This window comes from Melanostigma gelatinosum, assembly GCF_949748355.1.
Source record: "Melanostigma gelatinosum genome assembly, chromosome: 17".
In the NCBI taxonomy this organism is placed as follows: Eukaryota; Metazoa; Chordata; class Actinopteri; order Perciformes; family Zoarcidae; genus Melanostigma; species Melanostigma gelatinosum.
Window position 1 is genome coordinate 23,511,520 of NC_136650.1, and position 15,907 is coordinate 23,527,426.

The 15,907-nt window shown below is 44.1% G+C and overlaps 2 protein-coding genes across 3 annotated transcripts; both read right to left on the bottom strand.

Moving 5' to 3' along the window:
• Window positions 1–1,047: 1,047 nt before the first annotated feature.
• Window positions 1,048–7,467, bottom strand: cct3 (chaperonin containing TCP1, subunit 3 (gamma)). Its single transcript, XM_079288202.1, has 14 exons — window positions 7,373–7,467; window positions 6,418–6,479; window positions 6,063–6,113; window positions 5,903–5,965; window positions 5,555–5,651; window positions 5,355–5,472; window positions 5,083–5,269; window positions 4,847–4,996; window positions 4,643–4,775; window positions 4,484–4,565; window positions 4,210–4,390; window positions 2,771–3,016; window positions 1,358–1,489; window positions 1,048–1,269 (listed from the first exon to the last, which is right to left on the bottom strand). The coding sequence occupies exons 1-14, from the start codon at window positions 7,398–7,400 to the stop codon at window positions 1,177–1,179; spliced, it is 1,623 nt and encodes a 540-aa protein (XP_079144328.1). The 5' UTR covers window positions 7,401–7,467; the 3' UTR covers window positions 1,048–1,176.
• A 720-nt stretch (window positions 7,468–8,187) lies between these two features.
• LOC306791472 (protein disulfide-isomerase A3-like) lies at window positions 8,188–15,624 on the bottom strand (the record flags this gene model as incomplete). 2 transcript variants are annotated; one of them, XM_079288203.1, is made up of 13 exons in its annotated part: window positions 8,188–10,011; window positions 10,283–10,340; window positions 10,493–10,572; window positions 11,536–11,664; window positions 13,161–13,269; window positions 13,393–13,575; window positions 13,740–13,865; window positions 13,963–14,076; window positions 14,391–14,520; window positions 14,739–14,846; window positions 14,920–15,037; window positions 15,153–15,231; window positions 15,458–15,624. In XM_079288203.1, 13 exons carry the CDS (start codon window positions 15,622–15,624, stop codon window positions 9,922–9,924), a joined length of 1,491 nt encoding a protein of 496 aa, XP_079144329.1. In that variant the 3' UTR covers window positions 8,188–9,921. The 2 variants fall into 2 exon arrangements, 1 of the variants encoding a protein (XP_079144329.1); XR_013772751.1 differs by lacking the exon at window positions 8,188–10,011 and having other exon boundaries at window positions 10,320–10,340; window positions 11,532–11,664.
• Window positions 15,625–15,907: the final 283 nt, after the last annotated feature.

Consider the following 15,907-nt stretch of genomic DNA (forward strand, 5'->3'; position numbering starts at 1 on the left):
CCAGAATTCGATACAATACCACAAATACGATACGATACTGCTATATTTATCTATACGAGTAATAAACAAAACATCTGTACGGTTCCTTTTTTACCGGCTTGTTCCTGCCCAGCTTTTTGAACACTTCACAAATGGCATTAATATTAGCATCAGCCTACAGCAAGATATTAATAAACTACATGGTGCCGTGATTGCTGCTGCCATCTGACTGACTGTGGGAGTGGGTGGATAAACAATGCTTCATTTACTGCATAGTGAGTTTGATGTTTTCACTTCATATTTTATCTTAATTCATGGAATTATTATTTTTCCTGAACTAAAAATAATTAGCTGAAGATCCACCCTCAGGCTCCACCAGCATGGAGCCATGTTGCATCAATTGTGTTTCATTTAGTGCACGTGTGTGTGCACTGTGACCTCATGATCATATCGGCTTGTTGTCAGACGAGGCTCAGGCTGCTCGTGTTAGCTGTCTATGGTGAGCTCGGGGGTGTTCATGTTTATCATCACATTTGCTGACCCGTCGTTCTTTGACCTCTTTAAAGGTCGGGGGCGTCTGTCTGAAAGGTGCTTTGCCGTGTTAGACGTGTTGCCTCACTGGTCTGAAGCACGTTTCACAGACGGGTCTCTGGAGGTCAGTGGGCTTTCCTTCACTGTCTGCAATATCGCCAAAGTACTTCCAGATGATACTTCTGGCATCTTGTTTTCCAACAAGCCGAGAACGGTCGGCAAAAGCTCCTGCATGTCTCCCCTGTGATCACTCTCTGCCTGTTGCTGTGAGATCTGTGTAGCCCCGCCCCCTTGCAGCCAATGCCTAAAGGCAGCATGACGGGGAGCGGAGCAGCCAGAGCGCTCTGATCGCGCTATTTTAATAAAGTATCGATGCTAAAAATATGCAAAATCGTATCGTTTTTAACGTACAGGTACCGCGGTACCTTTTTAGTATCGATACACCGTGCAACCCTAGTGCTGATGAGATTCAGGTCTCAGTATCATCAGAGAACTCAACACAAAGACTTCAATGTATCAGAAATAAAAACAAACAAGTTTCTAACTTTGACTATTTATTGAGTTTCAGTGAGTCGTCTGGTCCACACACACACACACACATACAGGCAGACAGTTAGACAAACAGGCAGACTGTTGGAGTGGTTCTGATGTGGTTCTGCAGTGGATCTACTCGGCTCCCTGTCCTCCCATCTGACCGTCTTTGTCTTTCTTCTTGTGACCAGAGACGATGTCATCGATGCGCAGCAACAAGATGGCCGTCTGAACAACAGACAGGTAGAGACAGAGTTACAGTGAGAAGTATGTGATTCAATCATTAATATTAATATCAGTACATGAGTGTACCGACCTCCACGGCCGTCTTGTAGGTCTGAGCTTTGACAGCCAGCGGCTCCCAGATGCCCAGAGCCATCATGTCAGACAGACAGCCTGTCTCACCATCCACACCCCAGTTCACACTGTTCTCCTGAGTGTGTTTGGCCTGAAGAGACAATCAATAAGTACTCAACACCATCAATAGTTAGGTATTGACTGACGTTATAAATAAAGTTATAGACGTTACAGATGAAGTTAGACGTTACAGATAAAGTTATAGACGTTACAGATAAAGTTATAGACGTTGTAGATAAAGTTATAGACGTTACAGATAAAGTTATAGACGTTACAGATAAAGTTATTGACGTTACAGATAAAGTTATAGACGTTACAGATAAAGTTATAGACGTTACAGATAAAGTTATTGACGTTACAGATAAAGTTATTGACGTTACAGATAAAGTTATAGACGTTACAGATAAAGTTATTGACGTTACAGATAAAGTTATTGACGTTGTAGATAAAGTTATAGACGTTACAGATAAAGTTATAGACGTTGTAGATAAAGTTATTGACGTTACAGATAAAGTTATAGACGTTACAGATAAAGTTATAGACGTTACAGATAAAGTTATAGACGTTGTAGATAAAGTTATAGACGTTGTAGATGAAGTTATTGACGTTACAGATAAAGTTATTGACGTTACAGATAAAGTTATTGACGTTGTAGATAAAGTTATAGACGTTACAGATAAAGTTATAGACGTTACAGATAAAGTTATAGACGTTACAGATAAAGTTATAGACGTTACAGATAAAGTTATAGACGTTGTAGATAAAGTTATAGACGTTGTAGATGAAGTTATTGACGTTACAGATAAAGTTATTGACGTTACAGATAAAGTTATTGACGTTACAGATAAAGTTATTGACGTTGTAGATAAAGTTATTGACGTTACAGATAAAGTTATAGACGTTACAGATAAAGTTATTGACGTTACAGATAAAGTTATTGACGTTACAGATAAAGTTATAGACGTTACAGATAAAGTTATAGACGTTACAGATAAAGTTATAGACGTTACAGATAAAGTTATAGACGTTACAGATAAAGTTATAGACGTTACAGATAAAGTTATAGACGTTACAGATAAAGTTATAGACGTTGTAGATAAAGTTATAGACGTTACAGATAAAGTTATAGACGTTGTAGATAAAGTTATAGACGTTACAGATAAAGTTATAGACGTTACAGATAAAGTTATAGACGTTACAGATAAAGTTATAGACGTTACAGATAAAGTTATAGACGTTACAGATAAAGTTATAGACGTTACAGATAAAGTTATTGACGTTACAGATAAAGTTATTGACGTTACAGATAAAGTTATTGACGTTGTAGATAAAGTTATTGACGTTGTAGATAAAGTTATAAATAAAGTTGTACCCTCAGTGACGTTAGCACTCGGATGGTGGAGGCCCCACAGTTCTGGATCAGGGTTCTGGGGATCACCTCCAGAGCCTGAGCCACAGCTCTGTAGGGCCACTGATCAACACCGGTCAGAGAGCGAGAACGTTCCATCAGACGTTTAGACACCGCCATCTCCACAGCTCCGCCTCCAGGCAACAGGAAGGGCTCCAATAACACGTTACGACACACCTGCATGGCATCCTGGAGGTTCCTCTCCACCTCCTGAAGGAAAGGAAGCGTCAGGGGTAAGGTAAGGTAGGGTAAGTGACAGCGAAACAGGCGAAAGCAGTTGAAGTGACAGCAAAACAGGCAAAAGCAGTTGAAGTGACAGTGAAACAGCCGAAAGCAGTTGAAGTGACAGCCGAAAGCAGTTGAAGTGACAGCGAACCAGGCAAAAGCAGTTGAAGTGACAGCGAAACAGACGAAAGCAGTTGAAGTGACAGCGAAACAGACGAAAGCAGTTGAAGTGACAGACGAAAGCAGTTGAAGTGACAGCGAAACAGACAAAAGCAGTTGAAGTGACAGCAAAACATACGAAAGCAGTTAAAGTCCGGGACAGCGAAACAGACAAAAGCAGTTGAAGTGACAGCAAAACATACGAAAGCAGTTAAAGTGACAGTGAAACAGACGAAAGCAGTTGAAGTGACAGACGAAAGCAGTTGAAGTGACAGACGAAAGCAGTTGAAGTGACAGCGAACCAGGCAAAAGCAGTTGAAGTGACAGCGAAACAGACAAAAGCAGTTGAAGTGACAGCGAAACAGACAAAAGCAGTTGAAGTGACAGCGAAACATACGAAAGCAGTTAAAGTGACAGTGAAACAGACGAAAGCAGTTGAAGTGACACGAAAGCAGTTGAAGTGACAGCGAAACAGACGAAAGCAGTTGAAGTGACAGACAAAAGCAGTTGAAGTGACAGCGAAACAGACAAAAGCAGTTGAAGTGACAGCGAAACAGACAAAAGCAGTTGAAGTGACAGCGAAACAGACAAAAGCAGTTGAAGTGACAGCGAAACAGACAAAAGCAGTTAAAGTGACAGCGAAACAGACAAAATCAGTTGAAGTGACAGCGAAACAGACAAAAGCAGTTGAAGTGACAGCGAAACAGACAAAAGCAGTTAAAGTGACAGCGAAACAGACAAAAGCAGTTAAAGTGACAGTGAAACAGCCGAAAGCAGTTGAAGTGACAGCCGAAAGCAGTTGAAGTGACAGCGAAACAGCCGAAAGCAGTTGAATTGACAGACGAAAGCAGTTGAAGTGACAGCCGAAAGCAGTTGAAGTGACAGCCGAAAGCAGTTGAAGTGACAGCCGAAAGCAGTTGAAGTGACAGCGAAACAGACAAAAGCAGTTGAAGTGACAGCGAAACAGACAAAAGCAGTTATAAATGAATGAATAATAAATGAATACTAAGATTTCGTACAGCCAGGATCTCCTTGCTGGCTCCTCTCAGCAGGATGGTGCAGGCTTTCGGGTCTTTACACTCGGTGACGAAGGCGAAATACTCGTCACCGATCTTCTTCACTTCAAACAGACCCGCCCCAGTACCAACGTCTTCCTCACGCAGCTCGTCAGTCCGGCTGGCGATACGGGCCCCGCACGCCCTGAGGGAGAGACAGTTTACTCAATGCGTCTGCTGAGAGCTGATTGGCTGCTCCATGAGTCTGCTGAGAGCTGATTGGCTGCTCCATGTTTACCTGGCGATGCGGTTGTTGTCAGTCTTCCTCACCCGGCGGATGGCGGTGATGTTTGCCTTCATCAGGTAATGCTGAGCCAGATCTGAGAGGAGACACCAACAGTTAGATGTGTGTGTGATGTGTGTGTGTAACTGTAATGTGTGTGTGTAATGTGTTTACCTGAGATCCCCTTCTCAGTAAACAGCAGGTCTGGTTTCAGGCGGATCACGTCCTCACAGATGTGCTGAATGTATTCTTCCTCCATCTGCAGGATTCTATTAAAGTCCTCCTCCTTACTGATCTCTATGTCAGTCTAACGCACAACATTATTATTATTATTATTGTTATTATTTTTGTTGTTATCATTATTGTTATTGTTGGTACCTGGCTCTCCCCCTTCTTGTACTCCAGAGAACAGTCCAGCAGGATGATCCGAGGTTCTTTGATGAGACGTCTCATCCGAGGATGAGTGACGTCTTTATTGACCATCACTCCTCTGAGCACACAAGAGTCCTCTATGATCCCCCCGGGAACCTGAACACAACAACGACGTTTACCACAGGAACTTGAACACAACGAAGAACAATAACACCCTCAGAGAGGCAGACAGGAAGTCGTACCTTCTCCACTTTGGCGTACTTCTTGATGTCGATCTCTTTGCGTCCGTTGTCCTCCAGCTCCACGGTGCGGACGGCGTCCAGAGCGATGCCACAGGCCAGTTCAGACCAGCGGCTCAGAGCTTTGGTGTTGATGGCGGAGTGGACGATCTTCAGCATCATGGAGCGGTCAGACGTGTCCACGGGGGAGCTGAGGACAAGAGGTCAAATGTCAATCAGATGGTTCAACCAATGAAGACACTATGTACACACAACATGGAGGTCTGTGTGTGTACCTGAGGTCCTTCAGGGTCTCCAGCATGTCCTCCAGAGCTTGTCTGTAGGCACTGATCACCACCGTCGGGTGCATCTGCTGCTCCAGGAACTGTTCAGCTACAGACAGCATCTCACCGGCTACACACAAACACACAGTCATGTACTACTCCGACTAATAGTACTACTACTACCAATAGTACTCTTACACGACAGAACTCACCCAGGATGATGACAGACGTGGTCCCGTCTCCCACCTCTTCGTCCTGTGTGCGGCTGATCTCGATCATGGACTTGGCTGCAGGATGCTGGACCTGGATCTGTTGACATGAAGACACGTTCACCTCGCCGGCAATAACACTTTATCTCGCCGGCAATAACACTTTATCTCGCCGGTAATAACACTTTATCGCACCGGTAATAACATTTTATCGCACCGGTAATAACACTTTATCTCACCGGTAATAACACTATCTCACCGGTAATAACACTTTATCTCACCGGTAATAACACTATCTCACCGGTAATAACACTTTATCTCACTGGTAATAACATAACACGTCTATCTCACCTCTCTGAGGATGGCGTTTCCATCGTTGGTCATCACGATACCTCCCATAGGGTCGAGCAACATCTACACACAGAGAAACACACACACACTGATCAATAAACATGATGCAGCTATAAACCAGTTATTACAGACGGCCTTATTGATGAGTGAGAGGTCTGACCTTCATCATGGCCCGAGGGCCGAGGCAGGTCCTGATGACATCAGCGATGGTCTGAAACACAAACACTCTTCATCATCACTGTGACCATTAAACCAGCACCATCACTGGTTCCTCCACCAGTTCAAGCACCACTTCATACGTTTTAACAACTTTAGGAATGAATGAATGTATGTATGTATGTATGTATGAATGTATACACACACACACACCTGCTTGCGTACATGTGTGTATTTCTTGAAATTCTTGATGAATCTTTCATGTTTTAAGTAAAATCTCAACACGGGGCTCAGGGGCCCCGTGTTGAGACCCTCGCGGGGCCCCTGAGCCCCGTGTTGAGACCCTCAGCTGGACCCACCTTGGCAGCGTTGATGTTCCCGGTCTGGACTTTACGTCCTGACTCTCTCTTCATGTTGTGGTCTAAAGACAAGAAACAGGAAGTGAGACCACAACACACAAACAGAGTACTGATGGCAAGAGGACCATACAACTAATTTAAGAGAACAAACCATCATGTTTTAAAGTCTATCGAGTCTCAACATTCAGTGATGAGAGATCAATACATCAGCTGAAGCAGGTAAACAGGAAGTAACTAATCAATAAATATGAGCTGATGAGGTCATCAATGGATCAGGAGCCCTGATCAATAATGTTTAGTATCAGAAGACTTCATCTTTAGAATGAATACGCAGCATTTAAACATCAGACATCATTGTGATCGATAGAACACGTGATCGATCACTGAGGGCGTGGCCGCCTGAACAAAATAATTAAAACTGCGACCCGGACAGCATGCTAATGTCAGCTTAGCTTAGAGGAACCCCATTCAGTCTCAACGGTGCAGTCACGCCGCTAATAGCGTAAAAGTTACTAATGCTAACGGTTAGCATTACGGTCCGTTTACATATATTTAAATAAGAGGAGTCGTTACCGTTAAATAAAGGCCCAAATTAAAAGGCGTTATTCACGAGTCGTGATTTACACGTTGTCTTGATAAAAATGAGTAAAAAGTTAACGGAGTCTGGAACGAGACACGCGTCATAATGAAGCTATGATGAAGCTAGCATTAGCGTTAGCTGACGACCTAGCAGCATTTTAATGTCGAGTAACGACGGTGTGTTAGCTTAGCTTTAGCATGTCTCGCCACGATTTAGAACATACGACACGATGCTAACACCGGCTAGGTTTAGCTAGCCTCGCACATGTCTCCTTTGTGTCTCTAACGGCTACACACCGGCCGCCATGTTGAGTCCCGCGGTTAAACGTGACTTTAGACGTTATAATGTTTTATTTAAATGATTTATTTTACTTACTGAGCACTAAAACCTGCTGGCCCATCATCTTGACAGCGAGTGCAGGACAGTTTTCGGAATGGAAGGTTCTGGGAGCACGAGAAGAGGGATGGATCAACCCGCTGGGGCGGGAAGACAACCACGAGCCTGACCAATCAGCTAAGAGGATTCGATATGATTGACAGGCGCATCCACTAATAGAATCAATGACTTAAAACTAAGATCAGCCTTCTATGAAAACCAACAAGATGGTCCATGATTGTCTTTCTATTATTATTAATATATATTATATTCTAATATATAACATTACATTAAATCTTAATATATTATACATATTAATATCAATTATATTAATATATATTGATATATATATATTGTATATTACAGTATATTATATTGTATATATATTTTAGTATATTATAGATTGTTAGTTTAGTTTGTGTTAAAAACATATTTAAGGATTTCGATAATAAATATAATATACATTTATACAGTATTTATTAGAAATACTTCTCACTGAAGACACTTTAACATGTTTATCACGTTTTATTGATTTAAGTGTGTATTCATGTTATATTTACACTTCTAGATTTAATGAAGTATAATTTAGTTTTGTTCGTTGTGATATTTATTATTTTAATAGGAAAAAATATCGTCACATAATAAGTTCAGAAGAATCACAGATTTAAGATTAAAACTTTATTATGATATTAAATCATGAAGTTGTATTAAATACTAAATATACAAAGAAGCTCTGCCAATATTAAAATACACAAAAATATGAAATCAATTATTATAAATAAAAAACATGCAATGAAACCAATTAATATGAATAAAAAACTCAATGAAACACATTTATATAAATAAAATACACGCAATGAAACACATTTATATAAATAAAATACACGCAATGAAACACATTTATATAAATAAAATACACGCAATGAAACACATTTATATAAATAAAATACACGCAATGAAACCCATTTATATAAATAAAATACACGCAATGAAACCCATTTATATAAATAAAATACACGCAATGAAACCCATTTATATAAATAAAATACACGCAATGAAACCCATTTATATAAATAAAATACACGCAATGAAACCCATTTATATAAATAAAATACACGCAATGAAACCCATTTATATAAATAAAATACACGCAATGAAACCCATTTATATAAATAAAATACACGCAATGAAACCCATTTATATAAATAAAATACACGCAATGAAACCCATTTATATGAATAAAAAAAACACGCAATGAAATCAATTTATCTGAATAAAAACATGATGAAACAACCAAGAAATAAAGATATATTTATTGATTGATCGTTTGATGAACGTCCTCTAAACCAGTGGTCCTCAACCTTTTCTGCACCACGGACCGGTTTCATGAAAGACAATATTTTCACGGATCGGCCTTCAAGGTGTGAAACACGACGAAATAAAATGATCCGATCAGCATGAAAACAAATATAAAATGCATAAAAAATACAGCTCACAATAAGGCCGAATCAGTGGAGCGCTGAGCTTGTTTCTCTGCAACGAGACGGTCCATCTGGGGTCACGGGAGACAATGACACCAGCAGTCTGTTCCTCATGTCCAGTCTGTAGTTTATCTACTCCGTTTAGTTTAGATTGCCGTCACTGCAGAACATCCTGCTTCACAGAGAGGATGTGTGAAGTGGAAGCAGGGTGTTCAGTGCTTTAGTGGTGATCTCAGGATATTCAGCCTTGATTTTAATCAAACACCAGCAGAGTTGTTGTCTCAAACGGCCGCCGTCATTTACAATCTCCAGCAGCTGATCTTCTGTGGACACATGTTCTGCAGAGCGGGTTTAGCGGGTCAGAATCACTCCTGCTATTTAATCAGACTCCTGATGTCTGTTAGATGAAGCTTTCTTGTAGCTCTTCTTCTGTCTCCTTAGTGGCCTTTCCTCTTTGCAAAGAAGCGCTCCAAAAGTGTTTTACTCATTTTCGCTAGTTTGCGGGTTTAATTTTTGAGGTAGCGTATCACGTGACAGAGACGAGCGTCTTGGCATGTCAAGAGCCACAGGCGGATGAAATTGGGAGAGAATCCGGTAATTTTTCAAAATAAAACTTCTTTCATACTCTTATAATCAATAAAACGGAAATAATATAATATTTATTCTTTCTGTGCGACCGGTACCGGGCCGTGGATCATTTGGTACCGGTCCGCGGCCCGGTGTTTGGGAACCGCTGCGCTAGACGACGCTGTTTATTTTTACACTGTAAAAAGCCCAAACTAACTTCTCACAAATACAAACAAATCACCTGATTTGAAAAAGTAAGATAAACTGATCAATTATTATCAGATTTGTTAAACTCTGTCGTACTCCTGGTTTTACTATGTTTCCCAGAATGCCTTTCAAAAGACCCCTAAGTCCATCACGTAAACATCTCCAAACAGAAACAAATATATTTAAAAAAACCATTCAGCAGGCAGATCGGTGATGTCACCGATGGCACCATGATAGCGGAGGAATCTGATTGGACCGTTTCAGGTCCTGACCAGCTGGTTGGATGAAAACCTGTCAGAGTTCAGTCTTCAATCCGCCGACAACCAGGCGGTGACTCGCCTCGCTTTTCAGGAACTTCAGGAAGTCTCTGAGCTCTCGACCCCCCTGAAGACAAAACGAGTCGTGAACACAAAGAGCCATTAATAAATATATATGTACATATACACATACACACAGATAGATAGAAGCAGGGATTTTAGGGGACGGGAACAGCTGTTGACGCAAACAGGAAGTCCTCTGTAGCGTAGGCCGTCTCATTTCGGAGACCACACGCGGTCTAGCCTTCGCGGTCCCGCCCACGTAGACCGCGAACGCTGGGTCCTCCGAAGGATGCAGCCCCTGAACTGAGACCCAGCTACAGCTAGTGTGTGTTCACCTCGTATCTGATGGGCTCGTCCTTCTTCCCCACTGGAGCAAAATACATGGTGGGATAACTGCAGAGACACAGATACCAGAATGAAGACCTGATCCCTCAGAGAGACCAGAATGAAGACCTGATCCCTCAGAGAGACCAGAATGAAGACCTGATCCCTCAGAGAGACCAGAATGAAGACCTGATCCCTGTCCAGCTGTAAACCGCTCTCACCCCTGGACGTCGTATCCCAGCGGGACGTCGTTGTCGGCGGCGTTCATCTTGGCGATGACGATGTTTGGATCAGATGACAGCTGAGGACAGAGAAGAGTCCTCGTTACATCACGAAGACCAGAGACCAGAAGACAAAGACATGGAGACCAGAGACAAGTTCTCGTTCCATCATGCAAACACAAAGACATGGAGACACAAAGACATAAAGACATGGAGACCAGAGACGAGTCCTCGTTACATCACGGAGACCAGAGACGAGTCCTCGTTACATCACGAAGACAGAGACGAGTCCTCGTTACATCACGAAGACAGAGACGAGTCCTCGTTACATCACGAAGACCAGAGACGAGTCCTCGTTACATCACGGAGACCAGAGACGAGTCCTCGTTACATCACGGAGACCAGAGACGAGTCCTCGTTACATCACGGAGACCAGAGACGAGTCCTCGTTACATCACGAAGACCAGAGACGGGTCCTCGTTACATCACGGAGACGAGTCCTCGTTACATCACGGAGACCGGAGACGAGTCCTCGTTACATCACGGAGACGAGTCCTCGTTACATCACGGAGACGAGTCCTCGTTACATCACGGAGACGAGTCCTCGTTACATCACGGAGACGAGTCCTCGTTACATCACGGAGACGAGTCCTCGTTACATCACGGAGACCGGAGACGAGTCCTCGTTACATCACGGAGACCGGAGACGAGTCCTCGTTACATCACGGAGACCGGAGACGAGTCCTCGTTACATCACGGAGACCGGAGACGAGTCCTCGTTACATCACGGAGACCGGAGACGAGTCCTCGTTACATCACGGAGACCGGAGACGAGTCCTCGTTACATCACGGAGACCAGGACCAGAAGAGGAGCTTCTGGACTCTGGTCCTGAGAATATCATGGATTACTAGAACCACTGGAGCCACTAGAACCCTAAACCACTGGATATCCTCAGTGTTTAGTTACAATAAAGAAGTAACAGGGCTGATGGGACATGTGGTCCTACAGAGATGTTCTGATGATGATGATGATGATGACCTACTGTCTCAGCAAGCTCTCTGTAGACCGGCTCCAGTTTCTTGCAGTGTGAACAGGACCGAGAGTAAAACTGGATCAGAACATCTTTCTCTCGATCATTGACGACGTCATCAAAAGACTCTGCAACAACCACCTGCAAGGTCAGAGAGTCAAAGGTCAGGGGGTCAAAGAGTCAAGAGGGTCAGATGGTCAAAGAGTCAGATGGTCAAAGAGTCAGATGGTCAAAGAGTCAGATGGTCAAAGAGTCAGATGGTCAAAGAGTCAGAGGGTCAAAGAGTCAGAGGGTCAAAGAGTCAGATGGTCAAAGAGTCAGATGGTCAAAGAGTCAGAGGGTCAAAGAGTCAGATGGTCAAAGAGTCAGATGGTCAGAGAGTCAAAGAGTCAGAGAGTCAGAGGGTCAGAGAGTCAGAGGGTCAGAGAGTCAAAGAGTAGGAGGGTCAAAGAGTCAGAGAGTCAGAGGGTCAGAGAGTCAAAGAGTAGGAGGGTCAAAGAGTCAGAGGGTCAGATGGTCAAAGAGTCAGAGGGTCAAAGAGTCAGATGGTCAAAGAGTCAGATGGTCAAAGAGTCAGAGGGTCAAAGAGTCAGAGGGTCAAAGAGTCAGATGGTCAAAGAGTCAGATGGTCAAAGAGTCAGATGGTCAAAGAGTCAAAGAGTCAGATGGTCAAAGAGTCAGATGGTCAAAGAGTCAGATGGTCAGAGGGTCAGAGGGTTAGAGGGTCAAAGAGTCAGAGAGTCAGAGGGTCAGAGAGTCAAAGAGTAGGAGGGTCAAAGAGTCAGAGGGTCAGAGAGTCAGAGGGTCAGAGAGTCAAAGAGTAGGAGGGTCAAAGAGTCAGAGGGTCAGAGTCAAAGAGTAGGAGGGTCAAAGAGTCAGATGGTCAGAGGGTCAAAGAGTCAGAGAGTCAGAGAGTCAAAGAGTCAGATGGTCAAAGAGTCAGATGGTCAAAGAGTCAGATGGTCAAAGAGTCAAAGAGTCAGAGGGTCAAAGAGTCAGAGTCAGAGGGTCAGAGAGTCAGAGGGTCAGAGACTCAGAGGGTCAAAGAGTCAGATGGTCAAAGAGTCAGATGGTCAAAGAGTCAGATGGTCAAAGAGTCAAAGAGTCAGATGGTCAAAGAGTCAGATGGTCAAAGAGTCAGATGGTCAGAGGGTCAGAGGGTTAGAGGGTCAAAGAGTCAGAGAGTCAGAGGGTCAGAGAGTCAAAGAGTAGGAGGGTCAAAGAGTCAGAGGGTCAGAGAGTCAGAGGGTCAGAGAGTCAAAGAGTAGGAGGGTCAAAGAGTCAGAGGGTCAGAGTCAAAGAGTAGGAGGGTCAAAGAGTCAGATGGTCAGAGGGTCAGAGGGTCAAAGAGTCAGAGAGTCAGAGAGTCAAAGAGTCAGATGGTCAAAGAGTCAGATGGTCAAAGAGTCAGATGGTCAAAGAGTCAAAGAGTCAGAGGGTCAAAGAGTCAGAGTCAGAGGGTCAGAGAGTCAGAGGGTCAGAGACTCAGAGGGTCAAAGAGTCAGAGGGTCAAAGAGTCAAAGAGTAGGAGGGTCAAAGAGTCAGAGAGTCAGAGGGTCAGAGAGTCAGAGGGTCAGAGAGTTAGAAATCAGACCTGAGAGATGCTGATCATATCAGGATAAAAGTCTTATTCTCACCTTCACAGCAGCCGTGTTTCTCTCAGGTACCGGTTCAGACTTAATGTAACGTTTCAGTCGACCTGCAAAATAATCGTCTAGAAACCTCTCCAAAGACTGACCATCTCTCCTGAAACACAGAGACAACAATCAATAACCTGAGTACTGAAACATCATGTAAAAGAGTCATCACAGATCTGATTGGCCCAACACGTGGTATATTACATTAGCCTGGTTTGGCCTGGTTACGTACGTGAACTCCTCTCTCATGGTGTACTTGTGGCCCAGTTTGGTCCGGATGGTGACGAACGGCAGCTCCCCCCCGTCTGATGTCCCGAGGCCGAAGTCATCCTCCAGCTCAAACAGGAAGTCCTTCTTATTGGCTACAGAGAATGTCAGGCCACGCCTAGAAAATGTAGACGCCATCTTCATCACCCTGGCAACGAGACACAAGGGTGGTCGAGATTGTGTACGCGTTTACCTGTGCATGCGCGTTATCTGTGCATGCGCGTTACCTGTGCATGCGTGTTACCTGTGCATGCGAGTTACCTGTGCATGCGCGTTACCTGTGCATGCGCGTTACCTGTGCATGCGCGTTACCTGTTTCTCCAATAGTTGGACCCGCGGATGTTGCGATGGAAGTCCAGGTCGTAGTACGCTGTCAGCAGGTCACGAACTCTCAGACTATCTCTGTTCTCCACAGTCATGTGAGGACAGAGACCATAACTGCAGACCGACAGGTAGAGAGAGAGACAAGCAGTTCCTGTATTAGCCACTAGATGCTGCTGTGATCAAACTATATTGAAGCGAATGAGAGTCTTACATGTTATCTCTGATAAAGCGTCTCAGAGACCCGATGGTCAGGAAATCTTGAAAGACCACGACATTCTCCTCAAACTTATTGGACAGTCTGGGAGGTCTGAACAACAACACACCCCTGAAAAATAAATCAAAAATATAACATCAATTCACATGAACAAATGTGCTGCCCTGTAACATGAAGTAAAGCAACACAAAGTAACTTCATATAGTAACGTGACAAAGCAACCTGACAGAGCGGCGACACAGAGCAACGTGACAGAGCAACTCCAGCTTACTGAGCCATTCCTGGAGCTTTCAGCCACATCTCAAGTCCTTCTTCAGCAGGTGCAACTTACATCCTCGTCACCTGATACAAGTAGAGCTTTGCTTGAGGTTCTGATCAGGTTGCACCTGCTGAAGAAGTCCATGAGGATCAGTGTTTCTACTCACTCTGACTTTACTCCGTGTTTCTCCCCCAGCTTCAGATCTGCAGTGTGAGCGAATCTGAACTGTTCTCTCAGCAGAGCTGCAGCTCTCAGGAACTCTGACAGATGAGCTCCATCTGCACCTGAAAACACACCTGAGACACAGAAACACACAGGTCATAGAACCACACAGGAGGCGCTAGGTAGCATAGCATGACTTAGCTTCTAGCTTGTTATGATACAACAGGTAACTTCATAATGAAAGCGAAGTAATGTCACATAAAGTAACTTGACATCAAACGCCACGTTAAGTCAGGTGACATCATGTGACAGCGTGTCAGGTGACATAACGTAGGAATAACACGTGACCAACCTACGACACTGGCATCGTAGTGGGTGATGAAGGTCTGGAGGTCTTCTTCAGTCTTCAGGTGAACTGAGTCTGGTCCGGTCTGCTTCTTCATGTAGTGATAGATCCCATCTGAACACACATACACACCTGTTCAATAAACATGTTTGTTTCTTTGTTTGTTTGAGTTTGTTTCTTTGTTTACCTGCGCTACGAGGTCCGTCGTAGGGGGCGGAGTCTCTTCCGTTCCTGAAGATCTTCAGGGTCGGGTAACCAGAGACCCCGAAACGACCACAGGTCTCTGAGTGAGCTGTACAGTCCACCTTAGACAGGAAGAGACAGGTGAGACAGGATTGTATGTATTGACAGACTTATTGTTAACGTCAACACTCTGTGAGACAGGTTTGATGAAGATGATGAAGGTGATGAAGATGTTACCTTGGCCAGCTGGACGCTTCCCTTCAGTCTCGTTGCTGCTTTGTCAAACTCTGGAGCTAATTTCTTACAATGACCACACCTGAGAGGAGAGGAAGGAAGGGAAGGAAGGGAGGGAGGAAGAAATGAGGGGAGAAAGGAAGGAGGGAAACAGAGGATGGGGGAAACAAAGGAGGGGAGGTAAGGAAAGGAAGGACAGAGGGATGAGTGGAGGAGAGGATGAATGTCCGCCATTATTACATCACAATATAACAACACGGTAATATCTGCTCATGAGCTAACGTTAGCTATGTTAAGCTAACCGTTACCATGGAGCGTAGAATTTCACCAGCATGGTCTCGTGCCCCGTTGACAGGTAGTCGAAGTCCGCGTCACCGAGCTCAAGCACGTCTCTGCGCGAGGACACCGCGGAGGGAAAACAAGACAACAGCGCGAGCGTGACGGCGGCGGGAAGGAGGCGGATGGCGGCCGCCATGTTGGAAAGAAACGAGGAATGATGGGAGATGTTTAGTAGACCGTGACCGATGAACACTGAACCTCCGCGCGACACTCACGGTCATAGGGGTCCGCGCGAGTCACGCTTCCGGTCACAGATTCCATAATAAAAGACGTGTCCGTGTCGAGCTGAGTTAAAGTTCAACAGTGAAAAAATGATTAACCTCTCAAATGCAACGTCACATTTAACTCTTGCGTAGTGGCTCTCATTTATATACCCGTTAGAGTAGTGAGACCCTTTACCAAGGTGGTGGCTTGATCCT

Excerpts from the sequence above, each read along its gene's own strand:
- cct3 (XM_079288202.1), bottom strand. The coding sequence starts at position 7,400 with ATGATGGGCCAGCAGGTTTTAGTGCTCA. Across the intron at positions 5,652-5,902 it reads GAAACGCCATCCTCAGAGAG|ATCCAGGTCCAGCATCCTGC; the intron begins GTGAGATAGACG and ends TCATGTCAACAG. Across the intron at positions 4,997-5,082 it reads AGTACGCCAAAGTGGAGAAG|GTTCCCGGGGGGATCATAGA; the intron begins GTACGACTTCCT and ends TGTTGTGTTCAG.